The sequence below is a fragment of the Leptonychotes weddellii genome, chromosome 9, assembly GCF_054177405.1.
Source record: "Leptonychotes weddellii isolate Sample4059 chromosome 9, ASM5417740v2, whole genome shotgun sequence".
Lineage (NCBI taxonomy): Eukaryota > Metazoa > Chordata > Mammalia > Carnivora > Phocidae > Leptonychotes > Leptonychotes weddellii.
Genome location: NC_138377.1, coordinates 21,680,192 through 21,700,367, shown reverse-complemented (window position 1 = coordinate 21,700,367; position 20,176 = coordinate 21,680,192). Strand labels below are relative to the sequence as shown.

General features: G+C 44.5%; 1 protein-coding gene across 2 annotated transcripts in view; it reads left to right on the top strand.

Moving 5' to 3' along the window:
• Nucleotides 1-2,061: 2,061 nt before the first annotated feature.
• Nucleotides 2,062-20,176, top strand: part of ADCK1 (aarF domain containing kinase 1) — an 86,818-nt gene continuing 68,703 nt past the window's right edge. Inside the window, exons 1-3 of one of the 2 annotated variants that reach the window (XM_081830136.1) lie at nucleotides 2,062-2,192; nucleotides 11,856-12,001; nucleotides 14,496-14,579. In XM_081830136.1, coding sequence (XP_081686262.1) covers nucleotides 11,867-12,001; nucleotides 14,496-14,579 — 219 coding nt within the window. In that variant the 5' untranslated portion in view covers nucleotides 2,062-2,192; nucleotides 11,856-11,866. Of the gene's footprint in view, nucleotides 2,193-2,328; nucleotides 2,758-11,855; nucleotides 12,002-14,495; nucleotides 14,580-20,176 lie in introns of those variants that run through there. The other variant, XM_081830137.1, reaches the window with a different exon arrangement.

The following is a 20,176-nucleotide window of genomic DNA, read 5'->3' as shown; positions in this document are numbered from 1 at the left end:
TTTTTGATTTTTTTCTATCTGCTGTTGTCTCTTCATTTGTTCCCTTTGGGTTTTATGACTTTTTTTTTATTCCTTTCCTGTCCTTTTCATGGGATTTTAGGAAGGAGTGGATTTAAATGAGTGTACTCGACATACCATGTTGAACTTGAAGGGTTAAAAATTAAAATTTAAGAAGTGTTTAAATGATTAAATTTTAATTATAAAAGTTATACACACATTCATTGTAAAAAAAAATTCAAATATTATAAAAGGGCACAGGGTGTAAACTGAAAGTTCTCTAACCACCCCTTCCCCTATTTCCATTCCGCAGGGTAACTGCTAGCTTGCTAGTAACATTTTCATAGTTAAACTTAGGGTGCAATTAGAGTAACCATATTAAGTTTTTAATATATTTGTTCTGTCTTCTCTCTGGTTTTAAACTTCCTATTTTAATTTAAATATCCTTTATGTCTTTTACTGCATCTTTATGCTTTTTTATATGATTTTTTTGTTGTTGTTGCAAACAACCTTCTCCAGGGGAGCCCCTATTCAACCTTTAATGCCCAGCCTCCAAGTCAGTTCTTAGTTTATGGAGCATTTCAGAATCTCCTGGGCAAAATTACTGTTCCCTTCTTTGTGTTCCTATACCTCTTTGTTCATACCTCCAGCTCACACTTCTCACACTGCTTGAAAATTATTTATGTTCCTATCTTAGCACGTATACACCATAAACTTGAGACAGTGGCAGGGGAGGGGGGCTGTTATTAGGCAATTCTACACCACTGCTGTCTCTGTGCATCAATTGTCTTAGTCTGTGGCATGTCTTTTATGCCCTTCAATGAAGAGAAGTTGTTGAATTTAATGCAGTCCAAATGTATCAAAGTTTTGTATATAGTTTGTACTTGTGTCATTTAATAAACCTTACCCTGAGATCACAGGATGTTTTCCTTTATTTTCTTTTAAAATTTCTGATTTTGTTTTTTCCCTTGGAAGTCTTTAATCTACCTGGAATTAGTTTTTGTCTGGGGGGTGAATGAGGGATCCAACAGATAACTAGTTGCTGCAGCTCATATACTGAATGATGTGTCTTTCCCCATTGATCTGTAATGCCAGCTCAGTCATATATCAAGATCCCACATATGCCTGGATCTGTTTCTGGGTTCTCTAAGCTGATTTCTTTCCCCCCTTCTGCCTATCCTTACACTAATACCAAATGGCCTTAAGTCTTACAGCATTATAATAAATATTGATGTACGAAAGGCCAAGTCTTTGAAACACGTTAGTTACTCCCTTCAGGAGTGTCTTGGCAATGCTTTACATTTTGTTTTTGCATATAAATTTTATTTTATTTTATCTTTTAAAGATTTTATTTATTTTTTAACAGAGAGAGAGACAGCGAGAGAGGGAACACAAGCAGGGAGAGTGGGAGAGGGAGAAGCAGGCTTCCTACCGAGCAGGGAGCCCGATGTGAGACTTGATCCCAGGAACCTGGGATCATGACCTGAGCCGAAGGCAGACGCTTAACGACTGAGCCACCCAGGCGCCCTTTGCATATAAATTTTAGATTAGCTTGTGACAGTCCAGAAAAAATCCTGTTGGAAATTTGATTGCAATTGTATTGAATTGATAGATGAATTTCCCCCAACTCTGTTCCCTCAAGAAGTACCTCAAGAGATATTTGTGAAATGAGTGAACGTCTGATGAATGTCTCTAAAGTACATCTTATAAACATGCGAAACAGATCAATGAATGAACGAATGGGGGCCAGAGATAACTAAGATTAATCAGCACATTCTCACCATTCGGCAACTGTCAGTAAATGTATTTCTCGCTTACTTGTTCTAATACCTTATTTAAAATACACAAACCGACAACTTCATCCTCCACTGAACACGAATCCATGCCTCCTTCGGAAAGACTACTGAAAACAAATTTCAGGAGGACTCTGTCCGCAGCCGGGCAAAGAAACAAGGCTATCTGACAGGTAAGGTGTCTTGACCTCTCTGACTCAGATGGAGAGGTCCAGGGGGAGCGCGGGTTCCGCGGCTCTAGTGCCCGCGGCTTAGGGAACCACGGACTACAAGTCCCGCCAGGCCGCGCGGCGCCTCCGCTTCATTAGGCGCAATCAGTGGGTGGCGGAAAGCAAAGTCCCTGCGAACCCCGTCACCCGCGTGCGGTGTGGAACCTGGCGCCACGTCCCTGCGTCCCTTGGGGTGAGTAGGGCAGGCGCGCCGGGGCCGCACCGCGTGTGGAGCGCAGGGGAGGCGGTGTAGACGCGCCGGGCGCCTGCCTCCGCTCAGGCCGTGGGGAGGGAACCCCCGGCCTGTGACCTTGTCACCGGGGCCGGTGCGTGGCCACGTGACCCGCAGGGCCCCGCCCCCTCTGCGGAGACTCTCCAGCCCGGCTCAGCAGTGGGCGGAAGCGCGGACTGGCTGCTCGGGTGGCGCGGTCTCGCGCGTAGGAAGGGCTGGAGCTGGACCATGGGGCATCAGGTGGCTCACCCAGGCGACTTCTCCCTAGGCGGTCTACGGGCGCCGAGGCGCGGGCGGCGGGGGGCTGGGCGTGGTCTGGACGAGAGCAGGGGGCGCAGACGAAACCCCTACGCTCCGCCTGGACTCGCGGCGTGCGGCAAGAGCGTTCCGGATCTCCCGCACCTTGCCGGGCCCTGCACTTCCAGTTCTCCCTAAAAACGTGCAGATGACAGCTGTGTATGGAGAGCAACCTGTGGGAGACAGCACAGCTCTGTCCCCAGGTTAAGTGGCGTTTACTTCCCACTAGGTAGGAAGTCAAGCAATTCAAGTATTTATTGATCCCGTCCATGATAATTGGCACTTAGTGTGTGCTCAAGAGATATTTGCCGAGTTGAAAGTGAATTAGACTTATCTGTGCCTTTTTCTTTAAGCGTTTTCTTATTGCACAGCTTCTCAAACTGCATTAGAATCACCTGGAGGGCTTGTTAGCATACGGAATGCTGGACCCCATCCTCAAAGTTTATGATTCACCAGCTCTGGGGTGGGGAGCAAGAATTTGCATTTCTAACATGCTCCTGGGAGAGAGAGAAATGCTGTCCGGAACATATTTTGAGTACTATTGCTTTATAGGAAAAATGTCCTGTGAACTTAAAGCACCAGCTCTTTTTTCACACCGGGTTATGGGCCTTTGTGTTCTTGTTTGCCAGTTTAACTTTTTGTAGTGATGGTAAACATGTGCATATTACTGTGTACACTTGGCTATTTCTCAACAGCCCTCACATGTAAGATTTGACCTCTGCTGGGAGAGCTTGCATTTTATTCCTTCCTGATATATACATTTTCTTGTCAGACAGGGGACCTATAAGATAAAAATAGTGCTTGGTTCTAGCATCCATTCCCCCACTCCCTGCTCAATCCGCTGGCCCCCAACTCACTCACTAAATTTCCTGGGTTTAGATTTTTGTGTCAGGGATTCCAGTGACCCATCTCTTACCTGCCACGTGCTCTTTGTGTTTGGTTTTCCACTGTTTGCCCTGAGTCCCCACTTTCCCAGGATGAAGTGAATGGAGAATTTCTATTCCTTGCCTGGGTGAGATTTATTTTCTCTGTCTGCTCTGGGACCTTGGCATCAGCCAGGGATTCCTTTATTTAATCAATATTGATTCAGCCGCCTCCTGGGCGTCGAACCCTAGGAAAGGGAGTTTGATTACATTTGGACAGCATCATTGGTGGTAGGGCAGGTTAGAAACCTGATCAGGCCAACTATATGGTCCCTGGGCATTGACTCTGCATCTTTCCAGACTTGAGACATGATGGTATCAACTACCTTGTTTGCTTTTTAACCACATCACAAAACATTTTCAGGTTTCCCTGAAAACCTGATCACTCTTATTGGGTCTTTTCCAGTCTTAGGAGCGGAGCAGACCAGAAGAAATAATGCTCAATTTCTCTAATAGCCTATTTAGGAAATGGGAGGAGGCTGTGGACACTTATGGGATTGATGGAATTAGAGCCCAAATTGCCTTTCCTCTGGCCATTCTCACCTGTGCACCAAGCAGGGAAAGGTGATTCCATGCATCTTGTCCTGGGATGTGCATGGGGAGGGGGCTGCGGATGGGTGGTAACTGATAGGCGTAGCCACTTATTGGCCCACCACAAACAGTAAGTGCTTGGTTCCCCATTTAGTTGTGTCCAGGGGATGGACGTTTCATTTGACCATCAACTACCCATTTGTAGGACTTTCCACACTTGCATTTCGCCTCGTTTCATCACCCGCTGGGGTGTTCCCTTATGGTCCAGCAAGATGGATTCCATTCTTCTCATGGATCTGACAATAACACAGCCCTCCTAAATGTTTCCTAGACTAGAATGGGTTGTTTCTGGTGAGGTGCTTTGGTTGATACTCTGCCATGTTGATTTCCAGGGCTCCAGGCAGTGTCTTCTACATGCCGCCATTGTTTGGGCCTGATAGAGGGTCAGAAATCAAAGTCGCTGTGCACAGTGACTGACACGGTTACCCGTGAACAGTGGTAAGAACACTGGTGAACAAGTCCGCTCTGCAAGTCCGTGAAGGAGGTCATGTGCCATAGACAGGCTCAAGCTCTAATGCTGCCATTTACTAGCTGAGTCACCTGGGAAGAATCTCTCACCCCCTCTGCTCCTTCCTTTTCTTATATATGCCTGCGGATGATAATAATATCTGTCTCATCTTCCTGGGTTGTGTGGAGATTCTAAGGAGATAATGAGTGCAAAGGCTTTGTAAAGGTTAGTTGTTGCTAATATTGTTATCTGACGTTTAGGTTTTAGGGTCTTGGTGTCCTCAAGCTCCCTTCCCCTCCCCAAAAGTGTGTGTGCTTCTGTGAGAGGTAACTCAGGTGAAAGTCAGACAAGTAAACAGAACAGGGCAGGTGATTCATTAGCAAAGGGTTTAATAATGAAAGGTGTTTTTCATCGACAGACATATTTCATGGCTGACAGGGTCTTTTAAAATACCCCGAGGGAAGCGACTCATTTGCATGTTAAAGACTCACTGACACCTTATGGAAAACCCCAGCTCCAATCTATTTAGACATACTTTGGCTCCTATATCATTTATTTTATGTTTTTCAATTTCCACCTTTTTTATTACTGAGGACATTTGCATGAAAACCGGGTCTTAGGAATTGTGTCCGCTTGGCTGCGGCTTCCCCTCCCAGGGGAAGTGATCTCAAGACTAGGGGTGGCCTCCTTGCCCACAGGGACAGGCCTGGAGGACGGTGCCTGAGGAAGATGGGATTTAAAAGAGGCAAGAGCTGGGAGGTGGTGCTGGGGGTGCCTGGGGGAGGATGGCATCCAATTGACAGCCCTGGGGTGATTCTTACCTGGGGACCTGTGTTGTTACTGATTCAGCGCAGGCCTCATGGGGTACAGTTTCTCCCTTGATTCATTCAGTAAACGCTTTTGGGGCTCCTACTATGCTAAGGCGGGTTTGGCAAACTATAGCCACTGGGCCACTTCTGGCCACACCCATCACTTTATATATTGTCTAGGCCTGCCCTATGTAGGCCAATGCCTTGGGTCTTCATCTGAGTGAGGTGGGAGCCATTAGAGAGTTGAGAGCAGGGAAATACATAATTGGGCTGAAGTTTCCATGTTGAGAATAGATGGGGGGAAAAATTCACTCTTTTACTCATTCAATCATGTATTTGTTAGCAGACTTATTAATTAGTTATGTAATATGTTAACAAATTCTGCCCTTTGCATGTAGTAGAAGAGGCAGATACAGGACCAGATCCTTAGAGAAAAAAGCAGTGCATAATAAGACCAGATAGGAAGGAGCAACTCATTCTAAGTGGTTGGCTCACAGAAGGCTTCAGAGAGGGATGGGGTGGGGGGTTTGAGTGTGGAGAGGTATTTGGGAGATGAAGCTGGCAAGTTTGGGTTGGGATGAGTAGGGTGGGTCTTGAATGACTTGCTAGAGAATTTGGACATTTTCGTCAGTGGAGGGGATGTGGGATAATATGTGTGCACGTGAAGGTTGGGGTGATAATGACCTGGGTGGAGAGTCAAAGTCGGATGGGATGTGGGGAAATGGGTTTGGAATGGGGAACGGCTGGGCAGTTCAGGCAAGACAGGATGGCCTTCCTCCCCTGCTTTATTAATTGTACAAGGTTTTGCCAAATCCTGGTCTCCCAGGTGCTAAGAGTTCTTCTATATCAGCTCGTCAGTGTTTCTGGGAAGAAGAAATGAAGTTTAAAATAACAGTAAGGAAAAGAGGTCTTATTTGCTGAATATGTTAGGCATTATGTTAAAGCAGCATCTCATTTAATACAGTGACCCTAGGACTGAGGTACTGTCAAGAACTCCCTTTTGTAGGTAATTACATGGGAGGCTCCAAGAGGTTGTGACTTGCTCAAGGTCACACAGCTGGTGAGCATTAGAGCAGGATTCTTCCTGGCTCCAGAGGCTGAGTTCCTGGCCACCAGTGGCTCCATATGACCTTATTAATGTGGGCTTCTCTGAAGGCCCCACAGGGAAGGTCCTTGGATCACCTCTCATGGACTTTCTTGCACCGATGATTTTTTTTTTTTTTTTAAGATTTTGTTTATTTGACAGAGAGAGACACAGCGAGAGAGGGAACACAAGCAGGGAGAGTGGGAGAGGGAGAAGCAGGCTTCCTGTCGAGCAGGGAGCCAGATGTGGGGCTCGATCCCAGGACCCTGGGATCATGACCTGAGCCGAAGGCAGACGCTTAATGACTGAGCCACCCAGGCGCCCCTGATCAGTTGATTTTTTTTTTAAAGATTTTATTTATTTATTTGACAGAGAGAGACACAGCGAGAGAGGGAACACAAGCAGGGGGAGTGGGAGAGGGAGAAGCAGGCTTCCTGTCGAGCAGGGAGCCCGATGTGGGGCTCGATCCCAGGATCCTGGGATCATGACCTGAGCCGAAGGCAGATGCTTAACGACTGAGCCACCCAGGCGCCCCTGCACTGATGATCTTGAAGAAGGAAGATGTATAAGGAGCTGAGGGCACGCAGCCCAATGTAAGGCCTGCTTCCAGGTCCAGTTGGGAACCCTCTGTCTTGGTGGGACAAGGTGGAAGGTGAACCGAGCATGCTGCCCTTTTTGATAGAAAACACTATGGCTGAGGGTATAGAGAGCAAAGTGAAAAGACAGGGTTAGGTGGGGGCCTGCCAGGATGTTAGAAGTGAGGCCTGCAGAAGTCCTCCAGAAGTTGACAGGCAAGGGAGGAAATAAGGTCCTTTACCAAAGCATGGCATTGGGAGAGGAAATAATTAATAGCAGTCATAATAATAATTATAATAATAAGAGATGAGTGGTGGTGGTAATAGCAGTTGCTACTGTGTTCTTACTGTGTAGGTGGCACGTAGCCATACATTTTGCATGATTTCCTCGTCCCTCACCACCCCATCTAGTAGACACTGCTGTCATCATCCCCATTTTATAGACAAGGTCACAAGAGTCAGAGAGAGTTAGTAATTTGCCTGCTTACCCAGTTGGTAAGTGAGTAGAGGGGCTCAAACCCAGGCCTGCTGGAGTGTATGTTCTCAACCACCATGTCTTTTGCCTGGAAGGAACTCTTGGCTTATTAAAATGTTGGCAGGAAAAAAAAAAAAAAGCTGGCAGAATGATGTGGGGATAGGGAGGTTTTCATAAATAAAGAGAATACTAAAAAAAAGAATATAAAGTCCATTCTACAAAGCAGGATTTTAATTTCTTTTTATTTACAAACCCCTTTCTTACAGAGTTAGGAACTAAACCCAGGAGCTGGGCCAGAGCATTTGTGTTTAGGGGAACAAATGAGTTTCTTACATTATTTCTTTAAAAATAATTGTTTGCAGTCACTCTTGAGGGGTAATCACAGATACCTGGGGTTGGGAGTGGGTATGATAAAACTGGAAGGCAGCTATGCTCACCACTATACCACCAACGCTGGTATGATAAAACTGGAAGGCTTGTTTTTTGGGCATGGTTTCACTGATGGATTTGAACACATGCAGCCTCTTTAGTAAAAAGTAAATATTTAGAAGAATGGTTCTCAAACGTTAGCTTGCATAAAAATCACCCATTATGTTATTAGAATGCAGGTTCCTGAGTCCCACCCCCCAAGTTGGTAATTCAGTGGGCCAACAGGTAGACCTCAGAATCTACAATTTTTGTGTTTTTTAAAAAAAATTAAATGGAGGTATATTGACATATATTAGTTTCAGGAATACAATGTAGTGGCTCAATTTCTGTATACATTGCTAAATGTAACTACAGTAAGTCTAATCTCCCTCACCACACATAGTTACAAATTTTTTTTCTTGTGATGAGAACTTTTAGGATTTACTTTTAGTAACTTTCAAATATTTAATAAAATATTATTAATTATAATCCATGCCATACATTACTTCTCCATGACTTATTTATTTTATAACTAGAAGTTTGTACCTGTTGGTCCCCTTCACCCATTTTGCCCACCCCCACCAATCTGTTCTTTGTATCTGTGAGTTTGTTTTTTGTTTTTGTTTGTTTTTTAGGTTCCACATTGAAGTGCGATCATATGGTATTTGTCTTTCTCTCTCTGACTTACTTCATTCAGCATAATACCCTCCAGGTCCAATCCATGGTGTCACAAATGGCAAGATTTCACTCTTTTTTATGGCTGAATTGTATTCCATTATATTCACCTATGTATCACATTTTCTTTATCCATTCATCCATTGATGGACATTTAGGTTGTTTCCATATCTTGGTTATTGTAAATAATGTTGCAGTGAACATGTGAATGCATATATCTTTTTGAGTTAGTGTTTTTGTTTTCTTTGGATAAATACCCAGAAGTGGAATTGTTGGATCATATGGTAGTCCTATTTTTAAGTTTTTGAGGACCCTCCATACTGTTTTCCTGAGTGGCTGCACCAATTTACATTCCTGTCAACAGTTCACAAGGCTTCCCTTTTTTTCATATCCTTGCCAACACTGGTTATTTCTTGTCTTTTTGATATGAGCCATTCTAGCAGGTGTGAAGTGATATCTCATTATAGTTTAAATTTGCATTTCCGTGATGAGTACTGATGTTGAGCATCTTTTGGTGTTCCTGTTGCCCATTTATATGCCTTTCCTGGAAAATGTTTATTCAGATCTTCTGCCCATATTTTAATATATTTTTTTAAAACTATTGTGTTGTATGAGTTCTTTATATATCTTGGATACTAACCCCTTATCAGATGTATGATTTAGAAATATTTTTTCCCATCTAGTAGTTTGCCTTTTCATTTTATTGATGGTTTCCTTTGCTCTGTGGGAACTTTTTAGTTTAACGTAGTCCCATTTGTTTATTTTTGCTTTTGTTGCTTTCACTGTTGGTGTCATATTCAAAAAGTCATTGCCGAGATCTATGTCAAGGAGATAACTGCCTATGTTTTCTTCTAGGAGTTTTATGTTTTCAAATCTTATGTTCAAGTCTTTAACCCATTTTGAGTTAGTTTTTGTGTATGATATAAGGGTCTAGTTTCATTCTCTTGCATGTAGTCATCTGGTTTTCCCAACACCATTTATTGAAAAGACTGTTCTTTCCCCATTGTATATTCTTGGCCTCTTTGTTGTAAATTAATTGCCCATATGTGCATGGGTTTATTTCTGGACTCTGTTGGGTTTCATTGATGTATGTGTCTATTTTTATGCCACTGCCATACTGTTTTGATTACTACAGTTTTGTAATATAGTAATATAATCAGAGACCATGATACTTGCAGCTTTGTTCTTCTTCCTCAAGATTGCTTTGACTATTCTGGGTCTTTTGTGGTTACATACAAATTTTAGGATAGTTTGTTCTAGTTCTGTGAAAAATGCCATTGGAATTTTGATAGGGATTCCATTGAATCTGTAGACTGCTTTGGGTAGTATTGAAATTTTAACAATATTCTTCCGATCTGTGAACACGGAATATCTTTCTGTTTATTAGTGTCTTTAATTTTTTCATTAATGTCGCATAATTTTCAGTAGGTCTTTCACCTCCTTGGTTAAATTTATTCTTAGGTATTTTATTTTCAATGCAATTATAAATGGGATTGTTTTCTTAATTTCTCCTTCTGATTATTCATTATTAATGTATAGAAACATAACAGATTTTTGTATGCTGATTTTGTATCCTGCAACTTTACTGAATTTGTTTATTCTAACAGTTTTTTGGTGGATTGTTCAGGGCTTTCTGTATATAAATGTCATCTGCAAATAGTGATAGTTTTACTTTTTCCTTCCCAATTTGGATGGCTTTTATTTCTTTTTCTTGCCTATTGCTCTGGCTAGGGCTTCCAGTACTATGTTGAATAAAAGAGGTGAGAGTAGACATCCTTGTCCTATTCCTGATGTTAGAGGAAACCTTTCAGCAGTGAGTATGCTGTTAGCTGTGGGCTTGTCATATATGGTCTTTATTATGTTGAGGTATGTTCCCCTATACCTACTTTGTTGAGAGTTTTCAATCATAAATGGGTATGGAATTTTGTCAAATGCTTTTTCTACATTTTTTGAGATGATTATGTGATTTTTATCCTTCATTTTGTTAATGTGGTATAAGAAATCTGCATTTTTGAAATGGAAGAAGATAATAAAATTAAATCTAAATGCATAAGTTATATTAAATGCAAACAAAAAAATCAAGTATATGTTGTTTAGAGAAAGAGTATAAAATTTAAGCTCAAAGTAGAAGAATGGAAAAAAGATGTACCTGTGAATACTTAAAAAAAATCTGTGGCTATACTGTGAGGCATGAGTCCAGATAGATTTTAAAGAAAAAGAAGACAAGGCTGTGTAGCAATAGTTTCCTACAAAGGGGAAACAGAGGCACAGAGCAGGGAAGGGATGGTCACAGACTGAGTCCAGAGCAGAAGCAAACAGGGATGACCTGAATCTTCCTGCTGCGTCTCTACAGGGTTTGCCCGTGTGGGTGGCTTGGTGATTCACTTCTCCTGGATGGGACTTTTCCCCTGCTTCCTGCAGCTGTGGTCAAGGATTTTAGTCTGATACGGAGTTCCCAGAAACTGAAGGGGAAACAGCCTATTGGGTACAGTGGCCCCCAAAAGCTCCAACAGTCCACCTGGTGGATTGAGCTACTATAAGTAGGGTGGGGAAGGGCATCAGGGAGCCTTGAGCCCACTTGATCCCACTGACTGGGAGTGGATCTGGTTAAACAGATTAGCAGGGGGCCATTGAATCCCTAATCGCAAAGTACCCTGCCGGACTGTGGGTGGACAGCGTAATAACAGTCATGGTGTGGGCCCTCAGGGAGCCAATGATCTAGACAAGGGGCAGTTTACTCTAACTGAAATAAATATTCTGGAAATCAGCCAGACGTGGAGAGCTTATCTGGATGATTCTGACCAGCTGCCGTTTTTGGCCTGAGCACTTCTGACCTGGGCCCGGAGGGCTAATGACACCTATGTGTGCATGGTGGTAAAGTAATAGTTACAAGTAACGAGGATTAGCATGCTCTGTCACTTTCCCTATCTAAAAGAGCATCTTTGTTGCATGTGTATCATCCTTCCTCTTACCCTCTTTGATTCTCTTCTTTGCACTTAATACCAGCTGCTATTCTAATATGTCTGCGTGATGCGGATCTGTCGTCCCATCTAGAGCGTATGCACCGCGTGGGCAAGGACTTTGCTTTGTCCCCTCTCCCCCCAGTGCCTCGAATGGTACCTGGCACTGTGCAAGGAATAATGACTCTGAGAGTTGACTTGTGCCAGGTACTCCGCTAAGCATTTTATATCCACGATCTCATTTTATTCCAACAACTTTTGCAGTAGGAAAATGACCCGAGGTCATATAATCTATTTAAGTGGCAGAGCCTGAATTTGGGTCCTGGTCCGACTAACTACGGAACTCAACTATTCCTTGTTGTCTCCTTTCCTTCTGCAGGGTCTGGGAACATGGCCAGAAGGGCTCTCAAGCTTGCTTCATGGACCAGCGCGGCTCTGGCTGCCTCGGGCTTCTACCTCTACAGTAACAAGTACTTGGATCCCAGTGACTTTGGCGCTGTCAGGGTGGGCAGAGCCGTTGCCACGGTAGGTTTTCCTCATCGCCAGGTGGCAGATGGACTGCAGTATTACCTGCAGGCGTTCATACATGTCGCAGACGTGGAGATACACCTGTAACACGTGTGCAAAGCTTTGCCGGGCGCCCTCCTGTGTCTCTATTTCCGTATGGCCCACCTCGGTCCTACTGAACTCCAGCAGGACGGGCTTGCACACGGTCTCTGTTGTGAAGCCCTTACATTTTAGATTCTGTATCATATTTTAGCGACAGACCTGGGCCGGTACTCCTCAGCCAATGCCTATGGAAGGACTCTGCAGCTTTGATGAAATTCTGTCAGGAAACCTGGTTTCTCTCCTGTGAGCTAGTGTGCATGGTTCCTGAGGCAGGGCTCGTACTCAGAGCAGCAGGGTCTGGGAGGATTTTTGAGGATCCCCTGCAACCACCAAACTAACAGAGGATCTGAGTTAAATATTTCACCATTAGAGGTTTTCTCCCGTGGCCTGGGAGCATCCTTCCTGTGTGATCGTGTCCTCTTCATGCTGCTGAGAGCAACGCTCCTGGACATGCACATATAACTGCCTGATTGGTGGGTAGATTGCCACGTGCCTCAATGCTCTCTTTCCTCCTTTGGCCGCTGCAGGATGAGCCTGTCCTTTCTTTCCCTTGGTGTGGATAGACTCTGATGCACGGTCTGTTTGGGTTGTTGTCTGATTGTTTCCTTAATACTCAGTGTTGTGAAGTCTTCTCCCGAGCTAGTCATAGAACCTAGATGGACAAATAGATAAATAGGCCATGGGATATAAAATGATTGCCGAGTGTTTACCCAGGACCTTTTAGGGGCCCAGCAGTGTCTTACATGCTTTGAGAGGTAGAAATGAACTGTCCCACCTCGAGCCAGCTTTGAAGGAGCTTATGATTGAGGAGTGCTCACATGAATGGGTCAAAAAACAATCAATCTAAAGCCACAGATTGGGTCAAGATGTGTGACTCAGGTGACCACTGCTAGGGGACCTCAGATACAGGAGTGAGACCTGTAGGCTAGGAGTCAGGATGAGTGGCCTTGGGGAAGCAGGCTTTGATGGAACCTTAGGGATTTGAATACAGTTGACTCTTGAACTACAAGGGGGTTAGGGTGCCAACATCCATGCAGGCAACTTTGGACTCCCCAAAACCTTCATGACTAATAGCCTGCTGTTGACCAGAAGCCTTACAGATAACATGAACAGTTGATTAATACATTGTTTGTATGTCATATGTCTCATATACTGTATTCTTACAATAAAGTAAGCCAGAGAAAAGAAAATGTTATTAAGAAAATCATAAGGGGGGCGCCTGGGTGGCTCAGTTTGTTAAGCATCTGCCTTCAGCTCAGGTCATGATCCCAGGGTCCTGGGATTGAGCCCCACATCGGGGAGCCTGTTTCTCCCTCTCCTTCTCCCTGGTATTCTGCCTGCTTGTGCTCTTTCTCTCTGTCAAATAAATAAAAAAAAAAATAAAAAAAGAAAATGATAAGGAAGAGAAAATACATTTACAGTACTGTACAAAAAACAAAAAGAAAACCAAACCCATGTGTAAGTGGACCTGCACAGTTCAAATCCGTGTTGTTCAAGGGCCATCTGTAGCTGGAGGTGACGGAGGAAGGTATTTACCAGTGCTTTATAAACCAGTCACTAGGCTGTGCCTTCTTTAAAGGTCAGGGCTCTGGTCTTAATCGGCCTTGTGCATTATTCAGTGACCAGCTCTTGTTTGTGGTTGGTGTTTAACACATTTATGTCGAATGGAGTAAAGCTTTGGGGGTGTAGGCAAAGGAATAGACTTTTCTGGGTATCAGCCTTGGAAGCCCCTTAGCTTCTAGCAGCTTTAGTGGCTCAGTTCTAAAAAGGCAGGTTTGGCCTGGGTAATCCTCCAGCTTCCTCCATGTCTGAGATATCTGGAAGCCTCTAATTTTCTGATTCACCAAGGATATGGGGACTTCTCCTGGACTTTTGGGCAAGGGACCCAGAATCAAAACTCAGGCTATCTGAGCAACATAAATATAAAATGATGTTTATTTATGATAATAAGTTTATCCAACAGCATTCATTCAACTAGTCTTTACTGAGCATTTACCTATGTGCCTGGCATAGTAAAAAGGTGCTGGGCGTACAGTGATGAACAGGAAGGACAGGCCTCTGTGTATACAGAGCTGAAATTCTAGCAAAGAGAAGATAGTCCACATACAAGGAAACAAGTGAGCAAGGGAATTTTGGGTATGATAATGTTGTTATGATAAATAATTGAGAGTTGCTGGTGGGTGGGGCAACCTTAGATTGGGGCTCTCTGCAAAGGTGGCATTTGTGCAGAGCCCTGATTGACAGGAAGAAGTTAGCCAGGCTAAGATCTGGGGGACAGAGCATCTTAGGGGAGGTGTTGTCTACTTCTCTAGACATACGGCCTGTGTCAGGGGCCTGCAGCTGCAGGGCGGGGGCCGAGGAGCAATATTTGATGCCCAGGTGCTGAGCCTTTCTTTTCCTTGGTTCACAGACAGCTGTCATCAGTTATGACTATCTCACGTCCCTGAGGAGTGTCCCCTATGGTTCAGAGGAGTACTTGCAGCTTCGATCCAAGGTAAGGAGCCCAGGGGGCCCATCTGAGCCAGGCCAGGACTAGGTAAGTCCTGAAGTAGCTGCAAAGCCAGCAAGCTTCCTGCATGCAGCTGGAGGTGGGCAGGGGGCTGTGTGGGGATTGAGGCTGGGGGCTTGGGAGCAAGGAAGGGAGGGCCTTCTCATTGGAGGTGTTTTTGTGCTGATGGGCTAGGCTGCCGGGCCAACGTCAAGCTGGATCCCATGGTACTGAGGTTATTAATCTACAAGGCACTGTTGGGGAGGCTGGTGTGTGTTTCTGGGGGAGCACAAGATGTCTGGGATGACTCAGGAGGGATGAAGGCTCTCTGTTCCTGAGATAACTCAGTTGGCTTCCGAAGTGCTTTGTCAGGCAAAACCCAGTTGGAAGAGGTTAATTGCTTTCCTGTCCTCTCAAGGCTATACTGGGGCTTCTTGCTAGGCTGCTGAGTGGAGCTTCGACCTCACACCCTCTTTCCTTACTTGCGATAGGTCAGTTGATTTTGATGCTACAACTAGATGAGTTGGGGCATCAAGCAAGAGGGTGGTTTTTTTTTTTTGGTTGTAAGTTGAGTTTGGGGTCAAGTGTAGATACTTTTGTTTCCTCCAGAGAGAGGTTTGTGATAGATCTGTATGTCTTTGCTCAGCCTGGAATGCCCTTGGCCCCTTAGAAAATTTCTAGTCATCCTTCTGGCCTCAGCTCAAATACCTCTCCTCCATGATGCTTTCCTTCTCACTCATTCTTGGTGGATGGGGTAATTAATTTTAAAATTTTTATTTAAACTTCTCATTATAGGAATTTCAACCATTATAAGAGAGAATGGTATAATGAACCCTTATGGAACTGGATGACAGTTCGACAGACATTATCAACATTTTGTCAGTCTTGTATCATCTACTTACCCCTTTATTCATTCATTCACTTTTAATTCATTTATTTTTGCTCAAATATTTAAAAGCAAATCTCAGGCATTGTATCATTTCATCTGTAAATACTTCAGTCTGTATCTCTAAGAGATAAGTACCTTAAAAAAACTTCAATACCGTAATCATAACTAACAAAATTAACAGTATTTCCTTAATAACTTCTAATGGCTAGTTTATACTCAAATATCCGTGGTCCCAAAAATGTTTTTTTAAAGTTGGTGCATTACAGTCTGGGTTCAAACGAGGTGCATATATTGCATTAGGAAACATCAACCAAAATCTTCTCAAATCTGTAATATTTCCCTTCCATCCTTTTTTTGAGCTATTTGCTTGTTGAAGAAAGCAGATCATTTACCCTGTAGAACTAGGCCGATTGCATCCTTAAAGCATCATTTAATGGGAAATAGATTCACATGGCATGCAATTCAGAATATGTAACATTTGAACATCCAAAATGATCCTCCTCTCCCTGTTCCTCAGGTACCCAGTTTTTCTGCCTGGAAGTGATCATCATGTTCTGTGTATCCTTCCAGAGATATCTTCCTATTTGAATTTAATCACTCTGTCTTCTTTATTCCTTACAGATGATAACTGGTTACATGTCTTTCTCTCACTTTAGCCTGTAGATTCTTTTAGATCAGGGATTGGGTCATCTTTTTTGTATTTTCTACCTCTAGTGATGATGCCTAGGACTGAATTGACTTAATGTCTGTTTCAGGCTACACCCTGCTAGTTCCTTCCTTGGGAGGGGACCTGGAAAGGGCGCAGGGTTTGTATGTGGAAGACCTGAATTTGTGCTCTGTCTTTGGGATGGTCATTTAGCCTTTGGAGCTACCATTTTCCTGTCTGTAGACCACAGTTGGCTTTGCCACATATTGAGGATCTGAGACAGTGTGTTGTGAAGTGTAAATGTGAAGCAGGTATCAAAAGTCAGTCAGATGTTGGGGCGCCTGGGTGGCTCAGTCGGTTAAGTGTCTGCCTTCAGCTCAGGTCATGATCCCAGGGTCTTGGGATGGAGCCCCATGTCAGGCTCCCCACTTAGTGGGAGGCCTGATTCTCCCTCTCCCTCTGCCTGCTACTCCCCCTGCTTGTACTCTCTCTCTGTCAAATAAATAAATAAAATCTTTAAAAACAAAACCAGTCAGATGTCTACCAGGAAGGGTGCTCCCTGAGGACAGACCCTTGTCTCCGTGTGTGCAGGACCTAGGGCAGTACCCAGGACACAGTCGGTCCTGAATAAAGGTTTGTTGAGCAAATGAATGAATGAAATGTTAGTTTGTGTCAGAAGATCTCAAAGCCCCGGGCTCTGAGACTTGGTGCCCACCCCCTGCTGTTCCCTGCCCCTCTTTCTCCATCTAACCAGGGCTGTGGGCCTTAGAGCCGACCAGAGCGACATTCTGCACGGAGGTGCAGGCTGGGCCACGGGGGGCAAGCTCCCTGCAGAGCACACAGGGGATGGGTGACGTGCCCACAGTGGCCCTCACGGGTAAGTCATCTGAAAGGCAGTGGGGCCACAGCCCCCGGGGAAGCTGACGGCTTTGGGGGATGCAGGAAGGGAAGTGCAGCCTGATATTTGACAGGAGGGTAGCACGCAGTAGCTGGCACAGGTAACAGGCGTGGAGGCTGGTCCCTGGGAGTTGTGCCTGGGAAGGGGAGCTGGCTGGCACTGAAGAGCAGGAGTAAATACGGCAGGAGTATGTTCTTCCGTTGGAACACTTATCTGTTCCCGAACAGTCTTTGTGACTGATAAAGGAATGAGTGAAGGGTAAAACATAATTATCTTACCTGTCAAGCCAGCGTCCCCAGGTCCCGGAGTATGCTAGAGCAAGAGACAGTGACTTAGAGAAGTACTTTCAAGGTTGGTGCTCGGCCAGCTGGTATCTCAGTGACTCAGCTCCATCCACATCAGGAGGAGGCGGGAACCAAAGCGAAGGAGTGTTTTCTAGGGGCTCAGTGGCACTTTGCTGGGCAGCTGAGGGGGTGGGGTGAGGCCCCAGTGCTTTGAAGAACCAGGCTCCTCGTGTCCAGGATGCTTATAACTGGAGGCGACAGGTGTGGACCAGCCTGTGCACAAGGCAGAAAGAAGTCATGGCTGGTACAGACGTCCAGGAGGCAGGGCTGAGTTGATTCTGACTGAGGGGTTCTGGTATTGTGGACATATGTTAATTTTTCAGCTCAAGAGCCATTTACATTTTGGGGAGTGACATCTAAAACTTCCTTTGGGGAGGCACCTATATCTCATGTACTCACTGTGAGGTTTGAGTGAGGCTCACCCCACCCTCAGCTCCAAGAGTGGGCACATGACTTAGGCTATCTGTGGAGTCCATTCCTGTGGCCCTAGAGATTGATTCAGGGATGGGCACCCGAGCCGGTGTTGGGCAGTGAGCATCAGGTCCAGGACTTTTGGGAGGTGTCCCCCATAGAGCACTGCCTTTTCTGCTGCATTAGCTGCGAGTATAGGGTTTTGACTTAGAGCTGTTGGCAGCCCTCTTGCCACTGTGAGGGGAAGCCTGTCTGTGAACAGAGTCAGTTTTGTAGAGAGAAGTGTCATTTGAGTCCCTAGATCTTGCTGAGCCTGAAGCCAGGTTACCACTGGACTTTCCAGTTATATGTGCCGGGAAATTCTCCTTTTGCTCCAGATGATTTGAGATCAGTTTTCTGTTACTTGCAATCAAATGAATCCTGATACACTGGGGACTCTTAGAGAAGCATGCTGGATCTTGAGGTGTAGTTAAGGTTTTGATACCTCATAGAAGGTCTGGTAATTCAAGGAAAGAAAGGAAATCGAGAAATCCCAAATCCTAAACAGGGTGAGGAGAGGTTTGCATGGTGCTGAGTAGTATTGTAGCCATTTTGGCCCTTCGGGCTCCTGGTCTACCACCAAGCATCTGTACCCCCCTATCTGTGAAGGGGTGGCAGTGGCCTTTGCCCCAGCTGAATTTGTAGGAACAGAGATGAGCAGCTTTATTTAATTAAACACTGGGGATTATTTAATGCAGCCAGAGAGGAGATCCAGAGGCACAAAGTTTGCCTCAATGGCTCCTTATCATTTTAATGAACAAGTCAATGATTTTCTATTTTCCTTATTTCTGCATTTGTTAATTGGAATTCTGTGAGAAAGAACTGTCCCTTCTCCTTCAGTTGTTTATTTAATTATTTTTATCGGTATGAACTCATGGATGTTTATATTATTCTATGGGTTACAATCCAAAACCATCATTATTTTTATTGTTCAAATTATTCTAATTTTGGCCATTGGGAGCTCCTTCAGGTTGATTCCTGTGTCCTTTTGTATGTCTCCATTCTTTTTTGAGCACTATCTTAACTTTTTTTAAAAAAAGATTTATTTATTCACTTTAGAGGGGGAGAGAGAGAGAGAGAACGTGTGTGAGTGAATGAGCGAGTGCACACACAGGAGGAGGGGCAGAGGGAGAGGGAGAGAGAATCCTAAGCAGACTCCATGCTGAGCGTGGAGCCCAATGTGGGGCTGGATCTCACAACCCTGAGATCACAACCTGAACTGAAACTAAGAGTTGGACACTCAACCAGCTGCACCACCCAGGCACCCCACTGTCTTAACTTTCTAATCCCCAGGCTCATCTTGTATTTTCCTTGCCCTACCCCTGGAATCAATCACTTCTCCAAGAAGCCTTGGTTCCTTTTATTGGAGGATGGTATTTAGAGACCAAGATGTTGGTGCTAGATGTACATATTGCTACTGGAGTGCCATTGTTTCTAGGCCCTCCCAGAAGACAGAGCTAGGAAATATATGTGTGTATACTCATGCATACACACACCTATCTATTAAAAAACCATGAGTTCATACTGATATCTCCTATTCCAGTCTAACGTCACAGAATTTTAGCTCTCTCCCATTCCTTATGCATAACTTATTTCTCTGACAGTGAGAAACCTGCCTCTCATTATCTACAATATATTTACTTGCTTGTTCAACTAGTATACCCTAAAATGGTCAAGACCCTTGAGGCATATAGGAGCAGAGAAAGAGGCCCAATCTGGGTGAGATTGAATGAGTTAAGGAGGTATTTGAGCTGGGTTTGGAAAGGTGGGTAGGGTTGAAACATATAACACTGGGAACAGGTGATATTTGTTGAGGTTGATGGGTAAAATTTTGGGGATTGTCTATAAGAGACAGATTAGTTCAGTGTTACTGGGAACTAGGATATGGGTGTGCAAAGGGGCATACTGGCAAAGAGAATTAGAGCTAGGTCACAGAGGGACAAGAGGCCAAGGTTTATACCAGAGGTAGTAGGGAGCTATGGCAAGTTCTTGGGTAAAATTTTGTTAAGCCTTCAGTGAATGAGAATGCTTAAAGTCATCAGTCACTGAATATTTTTTGAGCTTCTACGCTATCAGATGATGAGTAGAAGTGAGAGACAGAGAATGAGAGAGAGAGAGAGAAAGTATGTGTGTGTCTAGGGAGGGAGAGAGACAGATCACAGGTGCCTTTTCCTTTCTTTTTTTTTTTTAAAGATTTTATTTATTTATTTGAGAGAGAGAGAATGAGAGACAGAGAGCATGAGAGGGAGGAGGGTCAGAGGGAGAAGCAGACTCCCTGCCGAGCAGGGAGCCCGATGTGGGACTCGATCCCGGGACTCCAGGATCATGACCTGAGCCGAAGGCAGTCGCTTAACCGACTGAGCCACCCAGGCGCCC